This window comes from Temnothorax nylanderi, unplaced genomic scaffold (assembly GCF_030848795.1).
Source record: "Temnothorax nylanderi isolate EJ_2023f unplaced genomic scaffold, tnyl_v1.0 TNYL_tig0041_pilon, whole genome shotgun sequence".
Lineage (NCBI taxonomy): Eukaryota > Metazoa > Arthropoda > Insecta > Hymenoptera > Formicidae > Temnothorax > Temnothorax nylanderi.
Genome location: NW_027249103.1, coordinates 537,623 through 564,396, shown reverse-complemented (window position 1 = coordinate 564,396; position 26,774 = coordinate 537,623). Strand labels below are relative to the sequence as shown.

The following is a 26,774-nucleotide window of genomic DNA, read 5'->3' as shown; positions in this document are numbered from 1 at the left end:
ATAAGCCATTGGTACTATGTGAAAAAATATTTTCTTGGGGATCTAAGTATTTTTTTTTCAGTGTAATGTCATGCGGGAAAAAATTCGCGATGCCACTAATAACGTTAATATTCGCGTCGGCGTGCGAGTGCCGGCGCGAAGTGCGAGGTGAATCAATTTGCACGATGATGTATCAGTCTGCGGCGTCACGTACCGCCTTTACTATTAAGGGAATGTTATTACCCAAGATAAAAAATAAATTTTTATACACCGCTGGCGGAGGGAGTCGGTGTCTATCCGCTCGGTATTATCGGCCACGGTCACGTAACCGTTCTTCCATTAAGGGAAACGTTACTCCAACGCGTTGCAAAAGAAAAAGTTAAATGCGCCGGTGCACTGTTTTGAGAGCGTAGCGTACGCGCCCGCGAAGTGGTCGGATACCGATATCGACTATTGGACGATAACGGTGTCGATTACATTAGATACGGCATGACGTAAATATCAAACTGATTAACGTAATAATCTCGGGGCGTGTCGTATGATCCCATCCTTCGGAATTCAATTATCAAAACTTTTCAATGATTATCGCAATAATTATCTATCTGTCGCAGAGATTTCGTGCAATTCGTTTTTTTGTTGCAATTATCAATTTTTGATTTATCAAGCAATTTGAAAATGGTGATTTGTTTTGTCGTCGTTGTGTGATTTAAACCAGAATAAGCGCGCTATTATTTACGAGAAAAATAAAGAATGAGCTTTTCATATCGAAAGGTTTTCGATACAAATGATTTTCTAAATGTTTTTAGATTGCTCATTTAGATTGCTCGTTACCAGATTTATCAGATAGATTTAATTGGATACAGTATATAGAAGCAGTACGTATTCAAAGGAACACACGCCGCGGTCCCGAGAAAGTTACAAAGGAACGTGCCTCGCTTCCCTTTATCGTCGAGCGCATCTTATATTCAAGTGGAATATCAGGTTCAATGCGGAATATCGTTTAGGAACTCACTGATGACCGTTAGATTGACTTTGCTGTTGCGCGTCGGCGACTGCTTGAAGTCGACTCTGCATCTGTAAACAGCTGCGTCGCTCTCCCGGACCTTCTCCAGAATGAGTTTCGCGGGGCTTTCGGAGTGCTTAAAGAACGCGCGTCCTTCTAGGCTGTGATCCTGCCAGTGATTGCCTTGATCCGGGCTGTCCCTCCCTCTCGTGTCGAAGCTGCAACAAAAATTAAATTTTATTTTATTAGATGACGAGCTTATTTCGAAACATACTTTGCGAGTCACTTAAAGCCAACAGTATTTAATTTGTTTTAATATTTAAAAATATCATAGATATTAACAGACGATCAGATTTTACTGAAATAGTTGGCATTATCGTGACAAGATAATACATGATAAAGTGCAGAATTATGAGTGATTAACTCAGGTACAATATATTATATTTATGATTTCGCGTTAAAGAACGATCGGAGAAGAGTTTGTTTATAAAAAGCCGTAAATAAGAAAAGCTCCCGCGCCTCTTATTTTCCCTTCTTTTTCCTTCAATACTCACTAATGCGCGTCATCGTGTTTCTCAGACAGGCGGACGTATAGAGAGAAACTTTTATATTGCCCCTATTAAACTCTCACGAGACGGTCAATCGAGAAAAATGCTCCGACGTGGCGCAGTTACCAAAGAAAAGTACAGAGTCACGCAGGATTCTCGTAGCACACTTTGCCCTCTAATATCGGCCCTTTTACGCTAGCGCGCTGCCCTCGCAGAATTTCTATCGGCAAGAGGCGAACAGAAACGAAGCTAACTGAATTTATGCGGCGTCGTTGCTACAAAGAAATTTTCCAAAGAAATTTGCGACGGATCGGGGCCATAATGAAATTCCTCGGTAACTTTTCAGAACTCATTATTGTGCTTGAGCGAAATTTTCGATGAGGCTTGGGCCCGGCATATTTAACATTTAAAAAGGTAATTTTTCTTCGAATAACGAAATTATTATTGTCGAACATTGCACATATAAGAGATATCCCGAATCTTGATTTTAATTAAAGACTCTTGAATTTTTTTTTCATTAAAATATCATTAAGAATTTTCAATAAATTTTAAATTATACTATTAATGTCTTTTTTTTTTATTAATACAGATTAACTATAATCTCGGTTTAACTTACTTTTTGTCTTCTTCTAATTCTTAAAACTAGAAAAAGATGAAAAGTAAGTTAAATCGAGATTAAAGTTAATCTTCATTGATAGAAATGGACAGAAGTTGTGAATTAAGTTTTCAGAGCTTGAATTGAATAACAAAATCTATAATGTCTACTTGAAATTAAACAGTTCTTACTTTTAAGAATTTTAATTCGAGATATAATTGTGCCAACATAGTTATTTGTCAACTATTAAAATATCACGACGCGTGACAATTTTTTTATATCAAATTTTTTCTAAAAAAAGCTCGTTATATCATCTATAGTCAAAATCGGATTCAATGTTCCAAAAATACTGTATATTAAAACAACTAAGATAATTGTTGTTAATTTATTCCTTCATTTCTCTTGAATTAGATTCGCACCGCAAGGAGATCTAAAGCGAACGCGATATGTACTCGAGGTAATAATTAACCGCTATAATTTCCTTATCTCCTCGAACGTATATGCTTATAATGCGCAGTATTATAGTCTCGGGTACATCTCACAGCAGTTCTGCGATTCTGTCAGCGTTATTATACCATAGTGTCAGTTATATGCCATGGCATTCTGTTATCATGAAACTTTTAAGCGTACTGTGGTCGACATTGTCTGCATATCGGCGGTCATATTTTCGTTGAGATTTTGAACAGTCGACGTTCACTTTGTGAACGTGCATGAGAGTTTCGTACAATATCTAATTAGTTCTCGACCAAACCAAACACACTGGACCTATTTACAAGTCAAGTGGCAGAACATTCATGAACATTCTCATGAAATAAAATATCTTTTACATATTATAATGTTGTAATAGAAAATATTTTTTGTATTACATTAATATTACCTTTTATATTAATGATACTTTTTTTTATTTATCGTGTTTAATGTGATAAATTGTGTATTTATAGGAAAGACTATTATACAAAGCTATTTCTCTTTGGATATATATTTTTATTAAAATTTCAAGAAATCCTATAATTGCGTTTCCTTGAGTTAAAATAAAACAATATTTATATCAATGCTTCTACACATATTTTTCATCTTGAAAAGAAAAATCGGCGTAAGGAAAACAGTTACAAATCTCAAGCTTGTACTGAAAGTCGGAATTGATTTCATTCGAGGTGTGACGAATGCGTTGCTCGCTCGCGTTGCACCTGCTCAGGTGCGCGGGTGCATCTCCGAAGCCGGAGAAAGGTTTGCCGCGCAGAACGATATATGTGCAGAGTAGTTTTCTGAAACCGGTCCTTGGAGGACGTTCGTACTTTTATATGACTCGCGCCAGTTCGCCAAGGCGAGTTACATCGTCAGCCGAGCGTGTGAACGCTCTCGCTTGTCCGAACGATTTTCTGCGTCTTCGATTTTCTGAAGCGCCCTGCTCCGGCTTTTGCCAAACGAGCGATAAATTACGTTAATCAAAAGGGATGCCAGGCGATGAAACGACATATATAAGGAATATATATATAGTATTTTCGTTAATGAAGTGTACTGTTATCATCATTTTCATCTTCAATTTGACACACATCTTGAGCCGCGTCAATTTCAATTCCGATTATTATACGTTATTTCTGGAATTATTGCTACTTCAAAAAGTTGCCTTTATCGAACTTCGAAGACTAATTACGGTGCGATACAAGAGAGACGTGGAAAAACAGGATACAACATTTAAAAGGAGCCGCAGATGTTTGTAATTTTATTATACTCACTTGGAGCACTGGATTTATCGCGTGTCATATAAGGATCGTTTATAGTTAAGTGTGCATAAAATGCGAATTACTTATGCGTACAAAATATAATTTACAACTGCAGTCTAATAAATGCAATTAATCGCAAAATTATTATTCGACATCGTTTACAAACGTGTTTATCTGTCGCGTAGACATTTCAACAGCAGTGAATAGAGTAATCGCATGTTGGACATGCAGATACAAAGGATTACTACATTGCAAACAGATGAGAGATGCGCATCACGTGCAGAACGTGTCACGCTTTTGCATTTCCTTTGTCAACGTTGCAGCATCGCTTTGACTAGCCTCCGAACTATTATCGGTAATCTTCCCTTAATTACTTGCCAAGAGAAAGGAGGAAGTCGACCCACTTCGAGAACAGAATCTCGTTACGAGATGCGACTTTTCGCGAGCATTCTATTAAAGAGCGTCTTAAAATTGCCGGAATTCCTTTCATTTGCGGATTCCTCGGTCAATTTAGACTCGAGCAAATTTTTGCTATTTAGGCATTCATGTATGAAAAAGGTAGCCAATAATTTTGGGATATTCGTCAGTGTGACATATACGTGGTTCATATATACGTTACGACTTACATTTGTTTCGTTCGTAACGCTAATGACGAGCTTCGAGTCGTGACAGCTCAAAGCCGAGAAAACAGACGAAGCTAAATCAATTGGCGCGAGCATCCGGGAGGTGGTGTATCAAAAAACAAGGCCGCCGCGGCGCGCCGGAGCACTTCGTCACGGATCGGGGAAGACTTTCAACTTAATAAAACCGCGCAAAAGTGCCGGCGGGATAACGCGATAGATAGTATAGATACGCGTAGTGCGCGCCAGAAGAAATAAATATCGTATCCATAATTTCACCCTGGGATGCCTTTAAAAGCCCACGCTACAATTCATATATCAGAGTCGCCGGGAGGGGTGGGACGTGCTCGCGAGAGAACAAGACAATGAAGCGGGAGAGAGAGGAAGCGTGGAGCAGGAAGGAGGAAAGGGAGGGAGAAATAAGGGGCAGCAGCCAATTCGCTATATGGACCACCCTTGGGGGAACACTCCGGCACGATGATAGACATACACTAATGTAAGTGTGTCACAGAGTTGGGTTGCCATCCTCCTGGTTGCGATTCTCCATGTGAGCGCAGGGAAATATGGGATTTCTGGCTTCGTTTCGTTTCTATGCATAAATCGCGATATCAACTCGCGAAATAAGAGAATCAAGCGGGCGCCGCGCCGCTCGAAGGAGGAAGAGAGCGGAGGATGCGTGGGTTACCTTAATCCGGGCTTTTTCCCTGCGATCGAGAAAGCGCCTCGTACGATCTCGAACAACGAGATTAACTCTCTTCCCGTTCTCTCTCTCTTTCTCTCTCTCTCTCTCTCTCTTTCAATCCCACCCAGAGTACATATTAAATTGCGACTCAAACGACGCGGCTTGATACGCTTAGACTTAAATTCATTTATTTATTACCGTTCGGCTCTCTCGGATTTATTATTTCGCGCAAGCAAAACGCAGCGATTTAATCAAATTACGGAATAATTGCGTTCCCTTCTTCGCCGCGTATTAATTCTCCGTGCGCGTGATTTTGTGCAGACGCATCGATTGTGCGCATCGGTTGCCAAGCAACGAATACATTATCAAGATCGAGCGTTGTTGTATGCGTGCTACAACGGGATAATTTCGGCTATCTAGCATGCTTAATGCATTACTCCGCCATTTAGTTAATAACTGAACTAAAGCAACGCAACGAGCCGCGCGCAATTTTCCTCCGAAAATGCGTGGGCACATCCGGTTCGCAAACTTCAAACGCGATGCGTAAATCCGCCGGCAAATATAATAAGCCGACAATCCCGCAAAGTTAGCAATGCCGGCTGATTACGTTTCAGGCCGTGTAATTTACAAATTAATTGTGTCAGTCATCGTAAAATATGCATGCGTCAAGCAATTTGCCCAGTCTGTGCTTGCGGGAAGAATTATGTAATACACGCATATGCATGTTATAAATATATGCGAGCTCTCTCTCTTTCTCCCTCCCTCTCTCTCTCTCTCTCTCTAATCACAATGCGTCTGCCACACGAATTTCGGCGTTAAGTTAATCGCTCGGTTAAGCCGACTCGAAAAATTCTGACGCGAGGATTCACAGTCATCGTGCTTCCTACGGCAATTGCGCTTTCGTTACAAGGAATACGCGGCGGCACTCAAAATACCAACTCCCCGTTGGCGGAATCGTAGTCGAAATTGCAGCCGGCGTCGCGGATTAATTAATCCTACGAGTACAGTTGGCATACGTTAATTTTTCCTTTGACATACCTCGGCAAACTAATATCGAGCTGTCGAGAGAGAACTCTTCAGCGAATTACAGACATAAGACGCTTAACGGGAAAGTTTTTTCATTTCAATGAAAACAATCTCTTGTAATGCGCCAGTAGTTCTCAGAAAAGAGGTTCAACACGGTAGAAGTGGATTAAACATCCGTAGGATATCCGTTTTCATCACGTTATCGTTATCGTTTTTATCTATTATTTTCTCCATTTAATAAATTTATAATAAATTAATTTTATATGCTTTCCAATAATAAATGTATCACAAAAAAAAATTTAAAAAGTTAAAAAGGATTAGAAATGCGATAAAACGTGCGCTTTTGTAATTAAAAGAATATTATAAAACGCATTTTAAAGCGAGGGTTTTTGAGACTTTTTAAAAATCATATGAAACGGCAAAATTCGTATAATAAATCGTTGCGGAGAGCCAATATATAAAATTTTAAAAATAACAAAAATATTATACGGTTGAAATATTTTTATACAAACATAAAAATAAATTTTGCATACATACCGAATGTTTTAAAACTATCGAATTACTGTAATTGGAAGATGTTATTTACATGTTAGATAAATGTAATAATAATGGAAGGAGCAACCAATGTAATCAAAATCAAACGCAATAATTATTCGCAGCAATAGAGGTTTAAAATTTTCTATGCATGAAATACGCGTATGTCGTGCGAGTGGTATATGTAATTCTAATTAGACTGACTGTAAATACGACTTGATAGCGGTACCATTAACAATGATCATATTGCCAGGATCGTTTACGTTGTTCGTTTGATCGACGAGCACATTAACGTTTTCGGCTAATTAACATATCTCTCAGATGCAATTCACTTTGATTTAATGAACGTCGAAGGGTCCTCTAACTGGAACATCGAGCGATTTTCCTGCAGTTCTCTGATATGTCACTTTCGCGGCGCGGAATGTAAATTATGCCTGTCTTTCTGTTTGAGAGGCATTTCCATTTGCGCGAATTAAGTCCAACGCGGAACAAACGGAAGAAGTTCGTTTTCTCAGCTGACTCGAGTATATCCCGTGCATAATCCCTCGTCTCAAGAAATTGATAAATCTCATTTCAAAATAATTACTGTTGCAATTATCTTGGTAGAAATATTATTTATGCCATTCTTCGACCACTATACAAGCTAAATCGTTTTATTATAAAATTACTTCGTCGTACAACTTTATGGTTCAAACAAAAACGTTTAAGGCGTTTCATAAATGATCTATACATATTTACGTAATATACATATTTACAAATTTGAAAGCGATATATAGCTAATTTTATGAATCGGAAGTTAGTTTCGAGGAAGCTATTTATTATTTCCATTTCTAATTATTTATTATACAAATGAGCGAATTTGGTGCTATAAGTCAAGAGAATAGCATTACGCGTGTAAAATCGTATACTACAGTTTGCACGTATTATTTGCACACGTTGATAAATGAAAAGGAATACAATTTTGTGTTTCACAATTACTATTCAACGTGTGTCGTAATGTATCTCATATTCCTATGTATAATTTGTCTTTTATATATATATATCATACGTGACATTATCATTCCACATACCATAAGCGCGGCATTGCAATGTTAAATATGTGCGAGAGAATAATTGTGTTACCTAACAATAAGTCACAATATGAAGCACATTGTACGTACATACATATGCGGGCTGTAAAAATTGACCGAAATTTATAGACACACTTTTTATTTACACTTTACAGTAAAAATTTGGGATTGACTTTTGTGAGCGCAAACGTCGAGGTAAAATATTTTGTGTTACAAATCAGTCAAAATAACGGAAATTTTTCCTTTGTTTCTTTATGTAGGTAAAAAATTTGGTTCAATCTAGCATGATATATCAGACTTTTGAAATAACCGATGCAGCAAAAGTATTTAGAAACGGGAAACTTAAATCCTTTATGCTAATTTCACCCGAAGTTAGATATCAAAATACGGAATCTGCAAATAACTTACAGCGTCAAACGCTGTTGTAATAATAATGAGCACGCACCGCGGCTTCGCGGTTTTGTATTCGAAAAGCGTGAACGATATTGCACGCGATCAACATAAGAAGTTACGCGAGAAAGAGAGAGAGAGCGAAAGGGGGAAAGGTAGAGAAATGGAAGAAGAAGAAATTTACCTGTATATCGGTGCATCTGCCTCCTCCTTATACCAAATAACTAGGTGCAGCTTGTCCCCCGAGAGCGGTGGTTTCACGTCGCATGGTAGCTGAGCAATTCCGCCTGCCACTGCTTCCGCATCTGTCATTGTCACTGTAATGACAAAGTCGGGTCGAGAGTCAGGCCAAGATCATATAACCGGAAAAACGTGGTCGGAATACACGCGAACTGCAGAGCGCAACTAATCTGCCCCGTATTAATGGCTCGATTCGCGCCCGGTGATTTCACTCCCGCACGACGGGGTTTAATCCGCGTCGACGACGACGATGACGACGACGACGGCGCGGCGGCGACGTCGCGTCCTCGAGTTCACGAGATCACTCGTGCGCGATTTTCTCCTAAGCCGCGGATATTCTCGAAAGGTATGTCTCCGATATTTTTCCAGACTGTACTCTCTGCTCGCGATTCACAAGGGAGCGTCCCGGGAGTGAACATTTCTTTTCACTCCAAATCGGCATATATCTGTAGCGCATGTGGAAATATGAGAGACGTATTTCCTTGTTTTGCTGATAAACGATTTAAAAAGACAAAACATCCCTTCGAAGCTTCCTGGCTAAACAATTCTTTGTTTCGCGATAAAACCCAAACTTTTTCCTATTTGTTACATTGAAACATATTTTCAGCAAAAGTTATTTAATTGTTATTAAACGCTGGGATTGTTACAAAAATACAAAATTTTTAAAATTGTTATTTAAACACTTTTTTGGATGTGTGGATGACGTGTAAAAATTACAATAAATTTTTAGATTGCTGTCGCATAATTATGCATTGAAAACTTTAAATAATTTTTGTATAAAATATTTTCATATATAAGAAATAATTTAGATAAAAAAACTCCTCTAGCTTCTAAATTTTATAGAAATATTACACATTTTTAAATTGCTTATCAACAGGTAAAATTCTTTATAAACATATACCGAAATAAAAAGTGTTCGCTTTCGGAATTTCCTTATATTTCTCTAAAATCTCAAGCAATTTCGTTAATAAGTGAAAAATTATATTTATGGCTAGATTTGTAACAATTCTTAGAATGAAAAAATAAGTCGCATGGGATTTGATACGAATATTATATAATTATTTACATAAGTTTAAACAAAAGGCGAAACGCGACAAGAGAACTTTCCTCAAATCCAAGTAAAAATAAATAAAAATTATAGTTCTTTATGATTCTCTGCTTAAGATTATGTTTTAATCTTAAAGATCTATGATTGTGCCAGAAGATAAAGATTTAATGGTCAACGTGTTTCCGTTTAATAATCGTAACACTGACGATGCTGTGGTCATCGAACAAAAGATTATATAACTTCCGCCATATAATAGCGTCGATTATAATAACAATAGGACAATAATTTCTACGGAAATGCAGAGTGCGCTCGAGGGCTGAGAAAGATAATGTAATTAAGATCATTAATCAAATGTAATTATACCAATTAATCATGATATTTTAACAGCCAAGTTGGCTCAAGACGCGATCTGAATGTATAATTTTAATCAATAATTAAATTCAAATAGGAAACAGATATAGCGTGCTCGATGTAACAGCAGATTTGCTTTTAGTAATTTGTAAAGTATATTGTGATATTTTGTTTCAATTATCAGCGCATTATCGTTATAAACTTTAGTATCTTATATATATATTATATATATACAATATATAAATACTAATAAATTTTAAAGAAAAGTAATCGATTGTCTCACGCAAGATGTATATAAGCATAATACAAAATAAAAACGTTAATTTATTTACATTTTGATCGAATAATCTTCTTAGATTTCCTAAAATGTGTGTATTATACGCGTTACGTATAGTTTTAAATTTTAAACAAATGAAATTCAAAACGTATTATTCTTTTGCATATAGCACTATTATCGCTGAAACTCTGCTCTGAAAATGCTTAATGATCTGGATGTTCAGTAAAGCGGACGCTCAATACCTTTTGAATAGTGACCATGGCATCTGGTTATAATTAATGCACGATCAATTAATTTCGTCCCTTGTTTTACGCCGTCAACGACAAATTTACCGGATCATCGTCGCGTGGCCAGCGAATTTACACGTTTTATCATACGCCCGTAAAGCCGAGTGCACGCGAATCTGTTTGGAACTTCCGTAATTGGTGGCCGATATGACGCGAACGAAATCGCAGCGATAATTGGCGCTCGCGAGTCTCGTTGGGTGAGCATAATCACGTGTCCGAATATATTATGGCCACCCACGGCCAGAGTTTCTTCCCAAAATTGAACATGTGTGCGCGAAGTTTAATACCTGTGTTTTCGTTACGTATTCAGCGCTAAATGTTGCCACCACCCCTTTCTGTTTTTGAGCTTTATTTATCGGACATGGAGAACGCATTAAACGCACATATCGGAATGAGTATAAAATGAGCGCCACATCAGGCGGCTAATATGCGGTGCATTCAGGTCACGCTTTCATTCCTTTTTCTTTTAACCTGACATCAAATCACTATACTATTGTTTACTATACGCTTTATGCCTTATTATATCCAAAACATAAAAGAAAAAATCTATAAATCGATAAGTACATCCTTCTATTATTAGATTTTAATGTGCGTCCAATCGTGATAAAATATAGTATAATATAAATTACAAATTAGAAGCAAATAAACTCCATCACTGGAATTAAAATTTGACAAACCTACATACGAAATTGAAAATTAATAAACTATTCCAGTTTGTTCTTAAAATATTCAGCCAGCTTGCCAAGCAAACTCTCTATCTATCTTTGTCTTTTTGCTGTATTGTTGTTAATCAAAGCTTGATTTTTTAAATGTGATATCCAGGACGACATTTCGAGGCAACGACGGACTATTTATTACAAACGCCGGGCCAAACTCGCTGGATCGCGATCTCCATTTTAAATGTAATCCCGCAAAAGTATACGGCTGTGGCCGCGTGGTATCGATAATGGTAACTGTAATCAAGCCGGAAGATGAAATTTGACCGATCAGTTTTGAGGACGGTTGTATTAATAAAATCGATGCTGCGGCTGCGGCTGCGGCTGCGGTGCGGTGCGGTGCGGTGCGGTGCGCTCGCGACGTTTTCGACGCCGCGCCGGGCCGGAGATACTCTTTTAATTGAATTTTTATTCTTTTTTCCTGCGAGTCCGATAGCGGGACGCGTTCACATTTGAATACATAATTGGCAGCTTTTTTCTCGCTTTTCCGCTCGCCCGTTTGGTCTGGCCATTTCTTCGCTTTATGTCTTATATTTGTGTATCTCCTTTCGACTCGTCGACCAATGAAATGTGATTTAATTCCGGTTTAAAATGAGAAAAGCGACACGCGAATATAAAACCGCTGTGGAACATTAATGAAAATGTCGATATTGATATGCACTCGTAGCATCTCATTGCATCTTTTATTTGTTTACCTTTGTTCCTCTTTGCAAGTATTGATCACTGAGCACGTACATATATACAATGAACGTATACACGAATCTCTGTATTTTTGAAATAAAAATATATATATTGAAATAAAAAAAAAATATATATAGATATATTTTATTTCAATATATATATTTTTATTTCAAAGATACAGAGATTCGCGTATACGTTCATTGTATTATATATATATATATATATATATATATATATATAGCTTTTCCAAACAATTTCTTATGCTTTTATGTAAAAAAATGTTTGAGAAAACTAGAACTAATATATATGAAATTATTCCATTAAATAATTTTGCTGATATAAAATTGTTTGGCAAAAACTGTCAGAAGCAAATAAGTTTGAACAATATCATAAATATATATTGTTGAAAATTAAAATAGCTAAAAAATAAATATAAGGAATGTATTTAGTGTACATCAGTGTGTTTTACTAATATTTATCATTACTAATGTTTACTATTGTAGTGATTACTGTTCAGATATCAAGTTTTATTTGAAAACACTCGGAATTTGCAATTGTTAGCAAATGTTTAGATTTAATACCACTATAAATATAATAAAAACAAGAATTTTTTAAAATACAACACGAACACAATTTAATATGATAATAATATAAATAAAAATGTTATTATCAATCAAATGTTATCAACAGATGTAGAATTAATGCAAAATGTATAATGTATATAATTATTATGTATGTATATAAAAATATACAATATCATGGAATACAAGAGCCACAAATTATCTTTTTTCTACAAAAATCGCCAATTCGCGGAATATTGGGAATTATTACAAAACCTTCTGCCTCGTAGCGAATTTTCCGCGACACACCTGTTTCAAATTGGAGCACGGTCCTTTTCTACACACTCGGCGAGTAGGAATGTTTCATTCTCTGAATACGGGGGAACGCGACGCGATGATGCAACTTTCGCGCAGAGGCTTTTACCGCGCCGCAAACAACCATTTTCATTTAGCTTTCCCGCGATGCTAAGTGAATTTTGCCGGACGCCTTTCTTCCGTTCTCTTCATACATACGTTCGAGCTCGTGAGTCCCGTTATAAAGTCCAGCTGAATTTAATCTCTGCTTTTCAGTGAAATCCGCCGGCCGATCCGACGTGTTTGCAAAAAAAAGAAAGTAAAAAAAAAAAAGAACGCGAGTGTATCGTGGTCACGTAATTCCGAAGGAAAAACTCAACGTTAATTATTTGCCATCGGTGGCAAAATATTTTTCCGCGGTTATTTCCGTCGTCGCAATAATAGAGGGCGTGTTATTAGAGCTGTTGTGGGCAAGGGACGAGCGGAAGAGCATGTATTTGGTGAAGAGTTTGTTACAAGTACGCGTGCAGATAGATGCGATGTAAATGCCGAGTGTACTCGATGGTTTTGCATGCCCCGGTAAAGCAAGTTTTACATCGCCACGAGCGATGTTTGATCGAAAATATAATGCGTGCCCCAGATTTCCGTGTAAAATTCCGTTAAATGCAGAGATTTTCGTCTTTAAATTCAATGTATCTCTACACATATGTCGCGCTACCGACTTTGACAAGTGTGTGGTAATTAAGATGTTCCAAATTGAAGTGATCGGTTTAAACCAACTCTTCCCGAGATTAAAAATAATTCGAGATTGATAATAGATAACTATTAATAATCCGTTCTGAGTAAAAGCGAGGATTATGAGATCTGCCGTAGATTGATATATTGTATACATATATATAAACCACGGATGAGTTCTTTGTCCACACAAAGCTATTGCTGACGCATTCCCGATTCCTGTTCTTTTATTGCGGATTTCGCCGTTTTCATTTGCCGCTTCGCCTCAACTGAAAAGAATCCTCCTGCGTGCAGAGCGTGCCGTTACACAACTCGATATGCACTCCAATTACAACGCGGCGCATCTCGCGACTCGAGTAGCGACGCGATAAACAGAGGCAAGGGGTAACTGCTGATACAACCGGGCGCCCTTCCGTCTCCATCCCGTTCCCCCGTTTCCATCCCTCGCAAAATAGTCTCATTGTCTTTAGCCTCCGATTGTCCCGACATTCTCTTTTCCAGGCGCGTGCATATGGTTGTGTCGGAAAATGAAAAAAAAAAGTTCGTCGGGCCTAACTCTCCGCCTCCCCAACCCGACCCCAACTCCTTTTCACCCGCAGCTCTCCCCCTTCTGAAAGTTTCTTCGGGCGATGCAGCAGCCATATGTCATTAACCGACGGCTTTCATTGTCGTCACCAGTCGTCACTCCAGGTGTGTCCGTGTTCTGTGATGCACCGTACATCGCACTCCGCGGGGGTCACCTCGTCACTTCATTATCCACTTAACACGTTTGCTTTTCTCCCCCTCGCTTTTCTTTTCTGTCTGGAACGTTTCTCCTCGCGTATCTCTACAGCTACAGCGAGCGCTTGGCTCTCGTCTCGTTCTCTGTTATATAATTATGTAATGCGGGGGATGACCCGCGTAATGCGACGTGAAAACGGGGCGGCTATATACGTTTATAGATGAGGAATGTGCGATGAGATTGCACGTCGGAGCCGCCGTGGAGATTTACGCTAAATCCGCATTAGTTGTATCATTAGAAGCGGATTGAACTCCTTCCCTTCGAGAGATCAATTTGCATATATCTTCGCTGCAGGTTGCATATATCTTCGTTGCGCTATCAATCGACGAATACGATTACAAAAGCAGCGCTCAAAATTAAATATCTTTAGAAGTAATTAAATATACCTCAAATATTTTTATAAGTGGCAAAGTCGATATGCTGATACAATATATATAGATTATAGATAGTCCTACAATAACGTGGAGCTATCTGCACTGCATTTCGGTTACGATTCAATAAAACTGAGAATCGCAGTCTCCTTTTGACGTGACGGAATTCATGAGCTGTAATAGAATATAACGAACGGTATACGTGTCGCCTAAGACCTCGCGAGCGCCTATACCACCGAAAGGGTTAAGCCGGTCTCAGGAAGCGCTCTGTATACCGAGAGTCACTGATGGTTAACGTAATACGAACGTGGCACCCTTCTCTGTGCACACACGTACATGTTATCTGTGGAAACGCTCTGATTATAGCAGGCGTGCAAGCACGTGCGTGCATGCGTGCATGCGTACGCGCGTACACGCATCCTTAGTCGCTGTCGGGCCTTCCAGACGCAGCTGGAGAAACAGTGCCAGTACCGTTGAGAGATACGTGAAACTCGGCGGTGTGTGGAGAAATGAATTCATATTTACGGAAGCTGCATGCATATGCGGAGTTTAAGGCAGCTTGTCGCGTGATACGGGAGATACGAGAGAGGCTCCATTCAGCAGCCCCGCGATTCCGCCGTGAATTACGCCGGCGAATAAAGTACGAGATATATATCCGCGATCGCGAATCGGCTTGTTTCCGTCATCGCGATCAACCGCTGCTTCGACGCACCGATCTCGATCGCGCGCCGCACTGCGGCATCGACGCATATTCGTATTCCTCGAAAAATAACGATGGCGATGCCCACGTTTGCATTGTCTCCGACTTTTGGAATCGCTGTCAGTTAAATTCGGAGAATACAGAGAATGCCCCAGAAAAATATACACCGTGAAAACGCGGAACTCCGCATTGAACTTTAGTTTTATGTCTTCTGAAGTTCGACTGAACGCTATTTTCATCACAACATTTAAACAACGAACATCTTAATAATATCTCGATATGGAATTAAAATTTCTGTCATGAACATTGTAAATTTTGTGAGGAAGCTTGGTACGCGGCAAAAGATAGCGACTGAAAGAAATGCTGAGATTTACGTTGATAGAAACTAAGTTGAAAAGTAATGTGCACAATCACAGCTAGCAGTTTCAAGAAGATAAACTCGAAATACGATGTAAAAACTATTCTGGGATAATTTAATTAGTTCCCTCGGTAGTAGGAAGGTTAAAGTAATTAAAATTCACAAAATGAAGGGGTTAATTAAGGAAAAGTAAGTGATTATATTGCTCCCGGGCTTTCTTTCGAATTTCCATGTCGAGCGGAAGAAATATCTATTATATTTCGTCGTGGGCGCGTATGTGCATAATTAATGCAAACGAGGATCCTCCCTTATCAGGATACCACGCACGACTCGGTCCTAATTAATATCAAGGCCGCTTCTGGAGAAGTTACGACGAAGGGCTTTTAATCCGGTCGTAGCCTGTATCAGTGGCAATACGCCGCGCTCCGGTCGTGCAAGACAGCCGAAGATTGTTCGTTGCATTATTACGGCTGCCCTTTTTAATGCGAAGTCTGTAGAAACTAAACATCGCCGGGCGAAAAGTAACGCGCGAATTTTTTCATAAAGCTTCCAAAGAAAATAATTAAACGTGATTCATAATGCGATCACGGAAAATTAATCGCATTTATATTATCTTCTCATGCACAGGCTTCAGGAATGAGCTATGCATATTCGTTTCTGATCGTATTTTTACGATGAAATTATTACAACAGTGTTTACAACATCCACAATTGACGGTTTTACCTCTTTGAACGAGCTACTGTAGTCGATGTTATATTTATATTGTGCGAGATATAAATTTCACTTCAATAAAAGAAAGACGTCACAGATTGAGAGGGAAAAGGGGAAAGACTTCATTACGTGAAATTAATTGGAAATACATCACAGAATATTGCAGACGAGTGAAACAATGGATTTCACTTATGAGTAACTATGAAAAAAAAGCAGTTCTGCTTTGAACTTTTGAGACGTATATCGCAGATCGTTTGCGGAATAAATAAATAAATAACGTACATTAAACGACGTATATTGCAGATCACGTACGAAGTATGTTGTAACCCCAATGGTTTGTAACTGCTTTGTAGACTGCTAATAATAAATTTTAATAACTGCATCATTTTTCACGGTAATAAACCAACAATATAACCTACTCTTTAGTTTCTCCACATTTTTTCTTATTGAACATAATCTGCAACGAAATTGATGTAAAAAGGAATTGTAAAAAATTTATGCGCTATAATTAATGATAATTTACATAATTTACGAGTGTCTGTGTATATGTAAAAAGCAATTCTCGCAAGTTAATTTTGACAAGCAAGCTCGTACACCTGATATATGATCCGTTAATTACGTATATATGATCAAGTAACTTTACTGCATCCTTTGCTACTGCGAATACATCCTTCTCATACATGCAGATTTAATCTTGACTTAGCGGCGAGATTACAAGATTTGTCGTCGTGATAAACCGAGTTACTCTCGATGAAGAGCCGAAACGTCAAGTCAGCATCGTGTGCGGTGTCTCCCGCAACTACGATCGGGAGGTAGGGTTGAGGAGAGGCTCCAGAAATCTCTCGTAGCTACGTGTGTGAATGACACGTAACTGCTTCTCTCTCGCGCGCGAAAACGCGCCGCGCGAAACAGAAAGACGACTGACGTCCTCCTGAAATATTATCCTCGTAAAAGAGACAACGCGCCCGCCCCACCGCTCCCATAGGGTAATCCGGGAATGTCTTGTGTATTTCAGCGCGACGACGACATCGGCGACTAGATAAACGGCGTTACCTAACAGGGTCGGTTCGAGATACTCCGGAACCCCCTTGCGAAACGAGATTTGGCGTCGCCGCATATAAATCTACGTAGATTATGAATTTAACACGAGTAAGTCTACATCGATCGCGTATAACATTTCGTGTTTCCTGTTAGAGAGTTAGAGTATTGTTGTTATTCCGTTAAAATTCAATTTTGAGAAAAAAACCGCCTTCATACTCTTGTCTCGTTAAAAATGTCTAAAAATGCGAGTTCGAGTTCAATATTTACAAAATATTAACTATTTAAAATAATATTTAAATATATTTTAGATTATTTATTTCTCGCGAAGAGAACATTTTGAAAACGTATCAGATTCGTTACAGAAAGATTCACATATTGGAATAATAGGTGCAGGTCGTCCGCAGCTTTTATTTAAAGTAACATGAGAAAGTAATCAGTATGAAAACCAGATACCGTGAAATCTGAGAACGATGCTGGTGCCGTGATCGAGAAATTATTAAAAAGAACATGAACTCTCCTAAAGTTTTGGATTTCATTTCATGGTAACGTATTGACCCATTAATAAATATTATAAATAGAATCGATATCAATTTATTATTATAATAAGTAATGAAATATAATTAATCAAAGAACGGATAAAAAAACTCAAAATTTTTTTCGATTTAGTATCGCTTCTATTAAGATACAGAACGATGTAAAACGATATAAAAATATCTAGATATAATGCAACGCATATATTTGAATATTAACATAGTCAAATATAGTATACAAATACACTGTTAAATTCGTAGTGTCAAATTATACTCAATTTAAGTCATTTTTAACCATTTCTGTAGGTCACTGCTTCTATACTCAAAATATATCGTTAATTTAACTAACACAATATTATTTAACTAACACAATATTAATTTAACTAAACCAATGGAGTTAAAATAGTACTGTTTTGTATTAAAATAATCGACACACATGGTAGTTAAAAATAACAAAATGTTATTTAACTCAAGGTATTGGTTTAAATTTCATCTTTTAATATTTAACAGTGTAATAGTCTCTCTATATACGCTGAAAATTACCTCGCAACTCGAAAAGGAATTATGACGTACATTATTAGCAATATTTTTTTAGGAGCGCACAGCCCGACAGAATGGCGGACGTGTTCGCGTTCATGTACCCTGGGCCCGTCATTCAATATGCGGAGAAATGGGTACCAGGCACAACAATTATGTGGGCTCCTTTTTTGTGAGACGGCCACGTGCACGTTGTACGTCGAGGGGAGCAAAATCACACTTACAGTGTATGTTTATCCTGGCCCCCATGGAGCCCGCTGTGCGCAGATCTTTTTGCTTGGTTTAACGCTCTTGAACGGCATCGCAATTTGGGCTGTTAATTTGCGGTCGTTCAATTCGTTCGTTTCTCCGTTTCGCGTTTTTTGAGTTTACGCTGAGTTTGCACAGTCTGCCTCAAGGTTTGGTCAGCAAACGAGCTAGATTAATAGGTTCGCGCACTCATAAGTACATTTCATTTCTTTATCGTCTGGATGTGTTTCACACACGTTGCAATATTACAGAAAAACGCAAATATATAATTTTTATTTTTTAAATTAAATTTTTTCTTTTTAAATTCGGTAAATACTAGGAATTAGTTTATTTCTTTACGTACGATATTGGGAATACTATTAGCGCAAAGATATTTAAGATATTTAGCGCATAGAATATTTATTAGTTTAAGCAAGAGGATGAATAAAATGAAAAGACGCACAAGCACAGTTGCGACGAGAGTAGCAGTTTCTAGCGTAAAGTTCCAGCAGTAGATGTAGATGGAAGTCGCGGGCGTGCGCGTTATTGTAAGAAAGGCCGGGCGAGCGAGCGGGTAAGCGCGGAGCGAGACAGAAAGGGACGCGGCATCAAAGCACGTGAGACAGGCCAAACCAGTTGTTATATCCTCGAGGAGCATTCGAACTCCGACATGAAAAGAGAAGCCCGCAGTGTTAACGAGGATCCTTGTGGAAACGCCTCGGGAACGAGAGAGAGAGAGAGAGAGAGAGAGAGAGAGAGAGAGAGAGAGAGAGAGAGAGAGAGAGAGAGAGAGAGAGAGAGAGAGAGAGAGAGAGAGAGAGAGAGAGAGAGAGAGAGAGAGAGAGAGAGAGAAAGAGGAGAAGAGAGGAACTGTATATACGCACGCTCTGGCGACGAAAGGGAGAAAGAAAGGATATAAGCGGGGTGGAAAAGGGGGCCCAACAGAGAACGGCGGGGGGGAGGGAGTCGCGGGGCGCGAGTTGTTCCTCGTGAGCACTCACGACCCTCCGACTCCGTTCGCTCACCTCGCTCTCCTTCTTTCATCTGTCTCGCGTCGAGCGCTTGGGAAGCTGATCCCAATTAAAGCGAGTAGATATGCTACCGCGACGGTTCAAGGAGGCCAGGGCGGAATTCATCGTCTCAGTGGCGACGAAAAGGGAAGAAAGAGAGAGAGGGAGAGAGGAAGGAGGGAAAGACGAGAGAAGGGAGGAGAGAAAGACGCCGTGGTAATACTGCCGCCGGATGCGATCCCTCCGCGGTGGCGGAAACGGAGGCTCGGTTATGGCCGATGAGGGGCTAGATGGGTCCCGCGATAAATTGAGGAGGGACCTCGCCACCACCGGAATTGATCCTCCAAAGGCGGAATCTCGAGTGCTTCCTTCAGAGTCCGGTCGTTTGTTTGTTTACCCGCGCGTAACGGTTAGAATCGATCGATAGGGACGATTGTGCTCGCAGGAACCGATCGCGATCTCGCTCGATCGATTCGCGGAGATTCCACCACTTCGTGATTTATATTTAGCCGATTGTCGGAGTCGTTCGTGATGACGATGATGATGCGTGCTGGTCGTGAGTTATCGTCGCTATTTAATTTATGTGAATGGGCGAGCCTTTTATGCGTTTTGAATGTAGTAGCTATGTCGGACAAATGGGATATTTATTCGGGGTTCAGAAAGCGGCTTCAAATACCTTTCCCAGCCACATTTCCGCGCAACTCTGTATGATAAATCTAAAGCTGATATCCCTTTGATAAACACTTGCGCGAAGTCGCTATGCGTTGCAAGTTCGTGATATTCAACATCAAACATCCTTATAATTAAGTATTAAATTAATTAAGTAAATGAAATTTCTATTAAAATAAAATTAACATTAAACAAGAAATAAAATCAATTAAATCACTGAATTTTGGTAGACTAATAATATTTTTCGAATTACCAAAATCCAGTCCTGATACGGTTTCTTTAAATTAATTGTATACCATAGCGATCGTATTTCACTTATTATTAAAGAAATAAAATGTTGTTCTATGACAAACTGTAAAACAAAGAGTAATTATGATAATAAATTTGAAGAGATGATTTGTATACAGATTTTAATAATTCGATAATACATTTTAGCTATAAAAAGAAGTTTAGGCAACGCAAAACAATGTGGGAATTATTTAGCGATTTAATTATAACGAAACTGTTATAAATTCACTATATCTTTTCATCGATGCTCTTTTTTTTTTATAAAGCACGAATGTATACCTTTGATTTGATCGAATCCAGTAACTGCGACTCGCATTCAACCGCCGTTACAATATGCTCGACAACATTGTTCGCGGTGCGATTTATCTGTAGCGTCAGAGCCAGCGCGAGCGCATAAAAATTTCCGAACGACTGCTATCGCTGTTATTAACGAAACCAGCAGCGCGTCGTAACAAAGAGGCGAAACGACGAGGAAAGACAATCGCGCGCGAGGGAAGTTCCGCGTCTCAACGGTGACAAAGCGGGTGTTGCGCGAGAGGGTGAAAGAGGGAAGGGCGACGGGGAGGAAACGCGCGGCACGTGGTGGTAGCGGAACGATATGCAGGGAGTCATACATTAATTACTCGGATGTTATATGCATGTTGATGAGATACATATGTATGAGGACTCGTAAGTAAGTTGCGCCGGGAGGGAATACACGAGTATCGAGGCACCGACGCTCAAGCGCGTCGTCGTCCTCCACCGAACAAGTGCACCGCATTGTCCCGGCGCCGCGTCTGGTCTGGATGCAGCCGGGAAATTGCGCTCGCGGCGCATTAAATTAAAACCTCGAACAGGGCGAGACGTCGGAATTGTCGCGGGCATTCACGCGGATGCACAGGGGTACGCTGAGAAAAATCGGGAACGCACGTTCATGGAATGCTTCGAAATAACCGCCCTCTCGTTCCTAAATACGTACGTGATTAAATCGGAAATGTCCGTCGTAAAGTGCAAAGTCAATGTTGTTTCTTCGAGTGAAAAAAAAGTCAAAACGTTTATGCTAACTTTGGGGAAATTGGAGAATAATACAAGAAGGAAAAATAATTAATAATAATAATAAAGGAAGAGGAATGCAAAATTATCATAAGGATTATTCCTAATATATGATCTTTGAAAATATATTTTAACAACTCGAGGATTCAAAAATATACTCTTAAATATTAAAGGATGAAATTTAAACCAATACCTTGAGTTAAATAATATTTTGTTACTTTTTTAACTATCGTGTGTGTCAAAATTTATTATTTTAACACAAAACGGCATTATTTTAACTCACAAGTATTGATTTAGTTAAATTAATATTGTTTTAGTTAAATTAACGATAATTTATTTTGAGCAGGAGCAGTGGCGACCTATAAGAATATAAGAATGATTAAACATGACTCGAATTGAGCTAGCACAATTTGACACTACGAATTTAACAATGTAGGTGACGAAAAGTATAGATATACCTTACAGGCGTAACATTATTAAATGTGATGTTAACCTATGGTTGCGCTTCGTTTTGAAAAATTTCTGCAGAGCGATATAGTCGTATTACATTGCAAAGAAGATTTACGTTACGTTGCAAAGATTTACGGCGAGGATCGCCAACAAACTTCTTCATGGAAAGACATCAATTTTTATGCAGTTACCGCGCGCGAAATCAAAAAGGTGGTCTTTTCGTGATGGGAAAACTAAATGCCCTGAATTTTTCATCGCGCTGTTTACCGGCGGGGTTAAACCGGATAAAATTTATAAATTTTCATGCGTCGATTATCTTGGAATTAAACCTGGCTGCCGCCGCAGCCTGCAGGTCGCAGCGTACTCTGAATTTTTCATCGCGCTCCCGCGCGAAACGTTGCCCTTTTCGTTCGAGCTCATTGTTTGAGGATTAACGAGTCGATCGAGCCCGTCTCGCGATAAATCGCTGTCGCTATAACGCGACTCGAAATATAGCCGGTCGTAATTGAACTGACAATCTTGCTCATGAGAGAACGACGTTCCATTGTAATGAAACATTCACGAGACGTCCATGTTCAATTTAACGTTTCCATTGTATGATTCTCGATGTGAATAAAATATATTGATTGACGCGGACAATGGAAAAGTTATAAAAACCATTCAATTAGCAAACTGTGGAAAAATAATTTCGAAATCAATTAAATCATCCATCAATTGTGAGCAGAAGCGAGTAAAGAAATTAACGTTAAAGCGTATCTTTTCAACGAGAACATATAGGAACGAATGCGACTTCAAAGCCGGCTGAGACTTGTTAGAGCAATCTCCATAATGCAACCGTAACTTATACACAATCCGAATAAGCCCGAATGCACGATTGAATTCTCCGATTTGCTTTTATTTACAATGACACGGGACTGTATTCCTGATTACGGTAAATGCGCGAAAAATGCTTTTGGGATCGATACATTTTGTCGGATTACGTTTCGTTACAAATAATCGCGTTACTCTGCAAGAGAATCAAACATATTTCCCAATAATCTTTACTGGATTATATAATCAATTTCCTGTAATATATTAATCATAGATATGTACAATCACAAAATATTATTAAAGAAATTAATATATTATATATATTAATATTAAATAATTATATATAATTATTGATCCATTCAAAGCTAAAGCCTCTTTTCTTTAAATTTTACATTGTTTCGTATTCCTGAATCATTTATCGACTCCGGCCACGTACGTTAAATTGACAAACATTGTCAATATGTTCCTCCAAATAGAACATAGAAATGCATAGCGCCGTGATAACTATGATAGTTAATTAATTCATAGCTTGGCTTTATAATCGGTTCAAAGTGAATTGAATCTAAATATTCCAGTAATTAGTATTCGGTATAATGCATAGAGTCGCGGATTACAGGGAATAACTTCACTTTTTATCCAACATTTCGCTTCGCCGTTATTCCTCCTGCAAAGTTGCGCAAACGTTTCTCGTAATTATCTGCGAATTTTTCTTCTGCTCGCGGACGCGGAATTCTCGTATCCCGGCAGCTAGATCGTACTTATTATAAGTTAACCGGATATAACGACGAGAAAGTATATTTAATTCATTAAACTCCCGAGGAAGTCGGATCTCCGGTGGATAATTTATCAAACTCCATTCGCATCGGCGTTGCTTCTTTTTTTTTGCTAAGGACATTGAAGCAGTCTGAATTGGAAGTTAAGTACATTCCGTGCAATCCCTAATAATGAAATAACCTTATCAATCGGATTCAATCCGTGTAGTACGATATTCTTGATCGCGACGCATTTCATTTTGAAAAGAAGAAGAAATGAGCAGAGCAAGATATGCAATCAGAGTATTTAAATTAGGTGAGAGCAAAATATACGTCTCTAAAAGAATGAATATCATACAAATGCAGATGTAAAGTGATACAATTTTCTTTAGAGTGGATGTTGAATCACTATTATGAAAAGTATAAAGGGGAACTGCGAATAATTCTGTCACTAAATTAGAGGTTTATCGTAATTATAAATAGAAACGATTCTACCCACACATACACAAATAATATCTTCCTCGAGTTTTCAGTATTTAAAATATATTTTGCGTATCCCCTCTTTTTGCCTAAACATCATCAAAAAAACATTTCACAGAATTAGAATATCTAACTACACCGTTTAGAATTTTAGCAAACTCATGTAAATGAAACGTACGGTCTTTATAGAAGTTTCCACTGTCAAGCGTTAGAAATTGATTTGAATTTTTCCGACAGTGTAACGTGGGAGCTCATCTAATTTAATTGGGGCAATTAGGAAGTGGTAGTCAAAGTTGTCTACTTGACGGCATGATTCTTCTCTCTCTCTCTCTCTCTCTCTCTCTCTCTCTCTCTCTCTCTCTCTCTCTCTCTCTCTCTCTCTCTTCACTCACTCACTCACTCACTCACTCTCTCCTTTCTTCCGTTTCTTTACTTGCGAGAACACGAGAAAAGAAGAAGGCGCGGTATTCGTTCTCCGCTTGTTCTTTCCTTCTGTGCGCACCAGTTGATGGAATGCATAATTAATTTTTCAAGCCGGGTGTCAAGCACGGTCCTTTTCACGAAATCACCGCGATAAGAGTAAGTGGATTACCACGGGCGTTGAGAGGGCGTTATACCTTGTTCAATTTTACCTGAATTTACAAGAACCCCGAGGGCCCCTTGCCCGTGTCTACAAAATGGAACTTTTGATTACTTATAAATTAAGACGGCCGAAATTCTGTTATAGCTCATAGAAAGAGTGAAACAATCTTGCAAAAGGCTTGATTATTCGGAAAATCTAAGCCGAAGGCGAAGTATGTTTTCATTATACGTATAATAAGAGTTATTACATCAAAAACTAAGCGGAAAGATAAAATCAATGAAACAGATTTATTATCCGTATTATCTGTAGCCGGCCGCGGAGACTCCTATTGCCTGGAAAATTATTCGAAGCTTAATTGCTTTATTTCAAGCGGCACTACGCAACTTTCCTAATTTTGCGTTGCCCCCTCTTTGCATCTGTTCGCACTTCATTTTGCGAAGTTATATACTGGTGCTTCGCATATTTTCGGAAGTAAATGAAAACTTAACGCTGTCGGCGTCGACTTGGTTGCCCACGAAACGGCTTCTTATTTCTTAATTCCCTAAGTTTTCAGACTATATAGAAAAGTTCTCTTTTACCTCGTGTTAGTTTTACCTGATATTTTTAACAATTTACTAGTCATATGGGCATTTGTAACTTTTTAAATAAATGACAAAATTTTTGAGAATTTACCAACAATAAGGAAATTATATAATTATTCAGATTCGTGCAGCTATGTCTATGTAATATTTTGATATTCCAATTTCCATTCCATTCTGCACCCGTCGCTATAGTGAATATTCTAGAAGAGATGCATTCAGAATCTTCTTTCCAACAAAGACACGAAAATTCTTCTGCGTGGAACATTGGCCCTCGAATGAAAAATTCCATAATAGCCGTCTAAAAAAGAGCGAGCGAACCAAAAAGCAGGAAAACAATTGTAGCCTCTCGACGACCGCAATTAACGCGCGTTTCTCAGAGCCGTGCGGTAAGGATGATTGCAACTGCAGACGCCGATGCGCGTTCCAATTGCAAAGAGCAGCGCGAGTAGCAATTAAGTGTGGCCGCGGCGAAATAAGCCGCAGCATCGATTATTGGTCATCATTTGAATTGAGAAGCGGAGCATCAAAAACTGAAAGAAGAGACAGAGAAACAGGAAAAATTCATTATGCATTCGGAGTAGTGAGAACACCGTAAAAATACAGGAGAAAGGGAGAAAGGGGGAGGGAAAGGAGAGGGAGAATGCGTCGAAGAAGATAGAAAGAGAGAAAGAGAGAGTCCCTAAGATCCACTTGTGCTCGTTGCTCGATGAAAAGTGCTATTCGCTAAGAAAGAATAAAAGGAGGAGATGAGAATGGAAAAAAAATCAAAGAACAGGATGAGAAAAAGGACGACCACGATGGGGGATGAGGCTCTGAGAGTCTTTTCCACGCGGCTATCTACAGGGTGACCGCGAATAAAGCTTGAAAGATTTTCGGGGATTATGAGATAGACGTTGACTCTAAGCTGAACTTAACCCGCGAGATAAGATGAGATAAATTGTGGTTAATTGTCGACATTCCCGACAGTCCCGAGAAACTGTACGCGATAACACAATTGTTAATAAAACGATACCTAAAACTCCAAACCGATACAAGTAAGCGGAAATGACCGCCGAACGAAATTTGCGTAGCTATCTGTATTCGTGTTGTCAGCATCAATTTGAAATCGAAGGTAAGCTATATTGACAATAAAGTAATTAAGTTAATTATATTCACAGATTTATTATAAAATAAAATAATTATATAATAAGTAAATAATTTTATAGTTCATACGATAAATAAATTAAGCAATTTTTTTATAATTAACACGATTATATAATTACGAGATAAAATCCAAACAATTTCATTTCAATCTAAAATTGATATTAATCTCACCAAAGTGCAGCTGTTCTAAATAAAATGAAGTCACGTGAAATAAATTTTTGTGTCCATTCTATTTAGATGAGTGCGATAATTTTTGAATGTCATTTAGATTGTTAGTAGAACATTGTTTAAGCGTTCTCTTCGGCCATGCGGCCACGCGCTGATTAAATCTTTTAATTAAACACAGTAGATTTTGCGAG

The 26,774-nt window shown here is 38.6% G+C and overlaps 1 protein-coding gene across 3 annotated transcripts in view; it reads right to left on the bottom strand.

Moving 5' to 3' along the window:
* The window catches only part of LOC139771532 (protein turtle homolog B), a 235,199-nt gene that overhangs the window by 40,803 nt on the left and 167,622 nt on the right, over positions 1-26,774 (bottom strand). For all 3 annotated transcript variants that reach the window (XM_071704377.1, XM_071704379.1, XM_071704380.1), the window contains exons 3-4: positions 8,356-8,488; positions 992-1,200 (exon numbers count right to left, since the gene is read on the bottom strand). In XM_071704377.1, the coding sequence (XP_071560478.1) occupies positions 992-1,200; positions 8,356-8,488 (342 nt within the window). The remainder of the gene's footprint in view (positions 1-991; positions 1,201-8,355; positions 8,489-26,774) is intronic.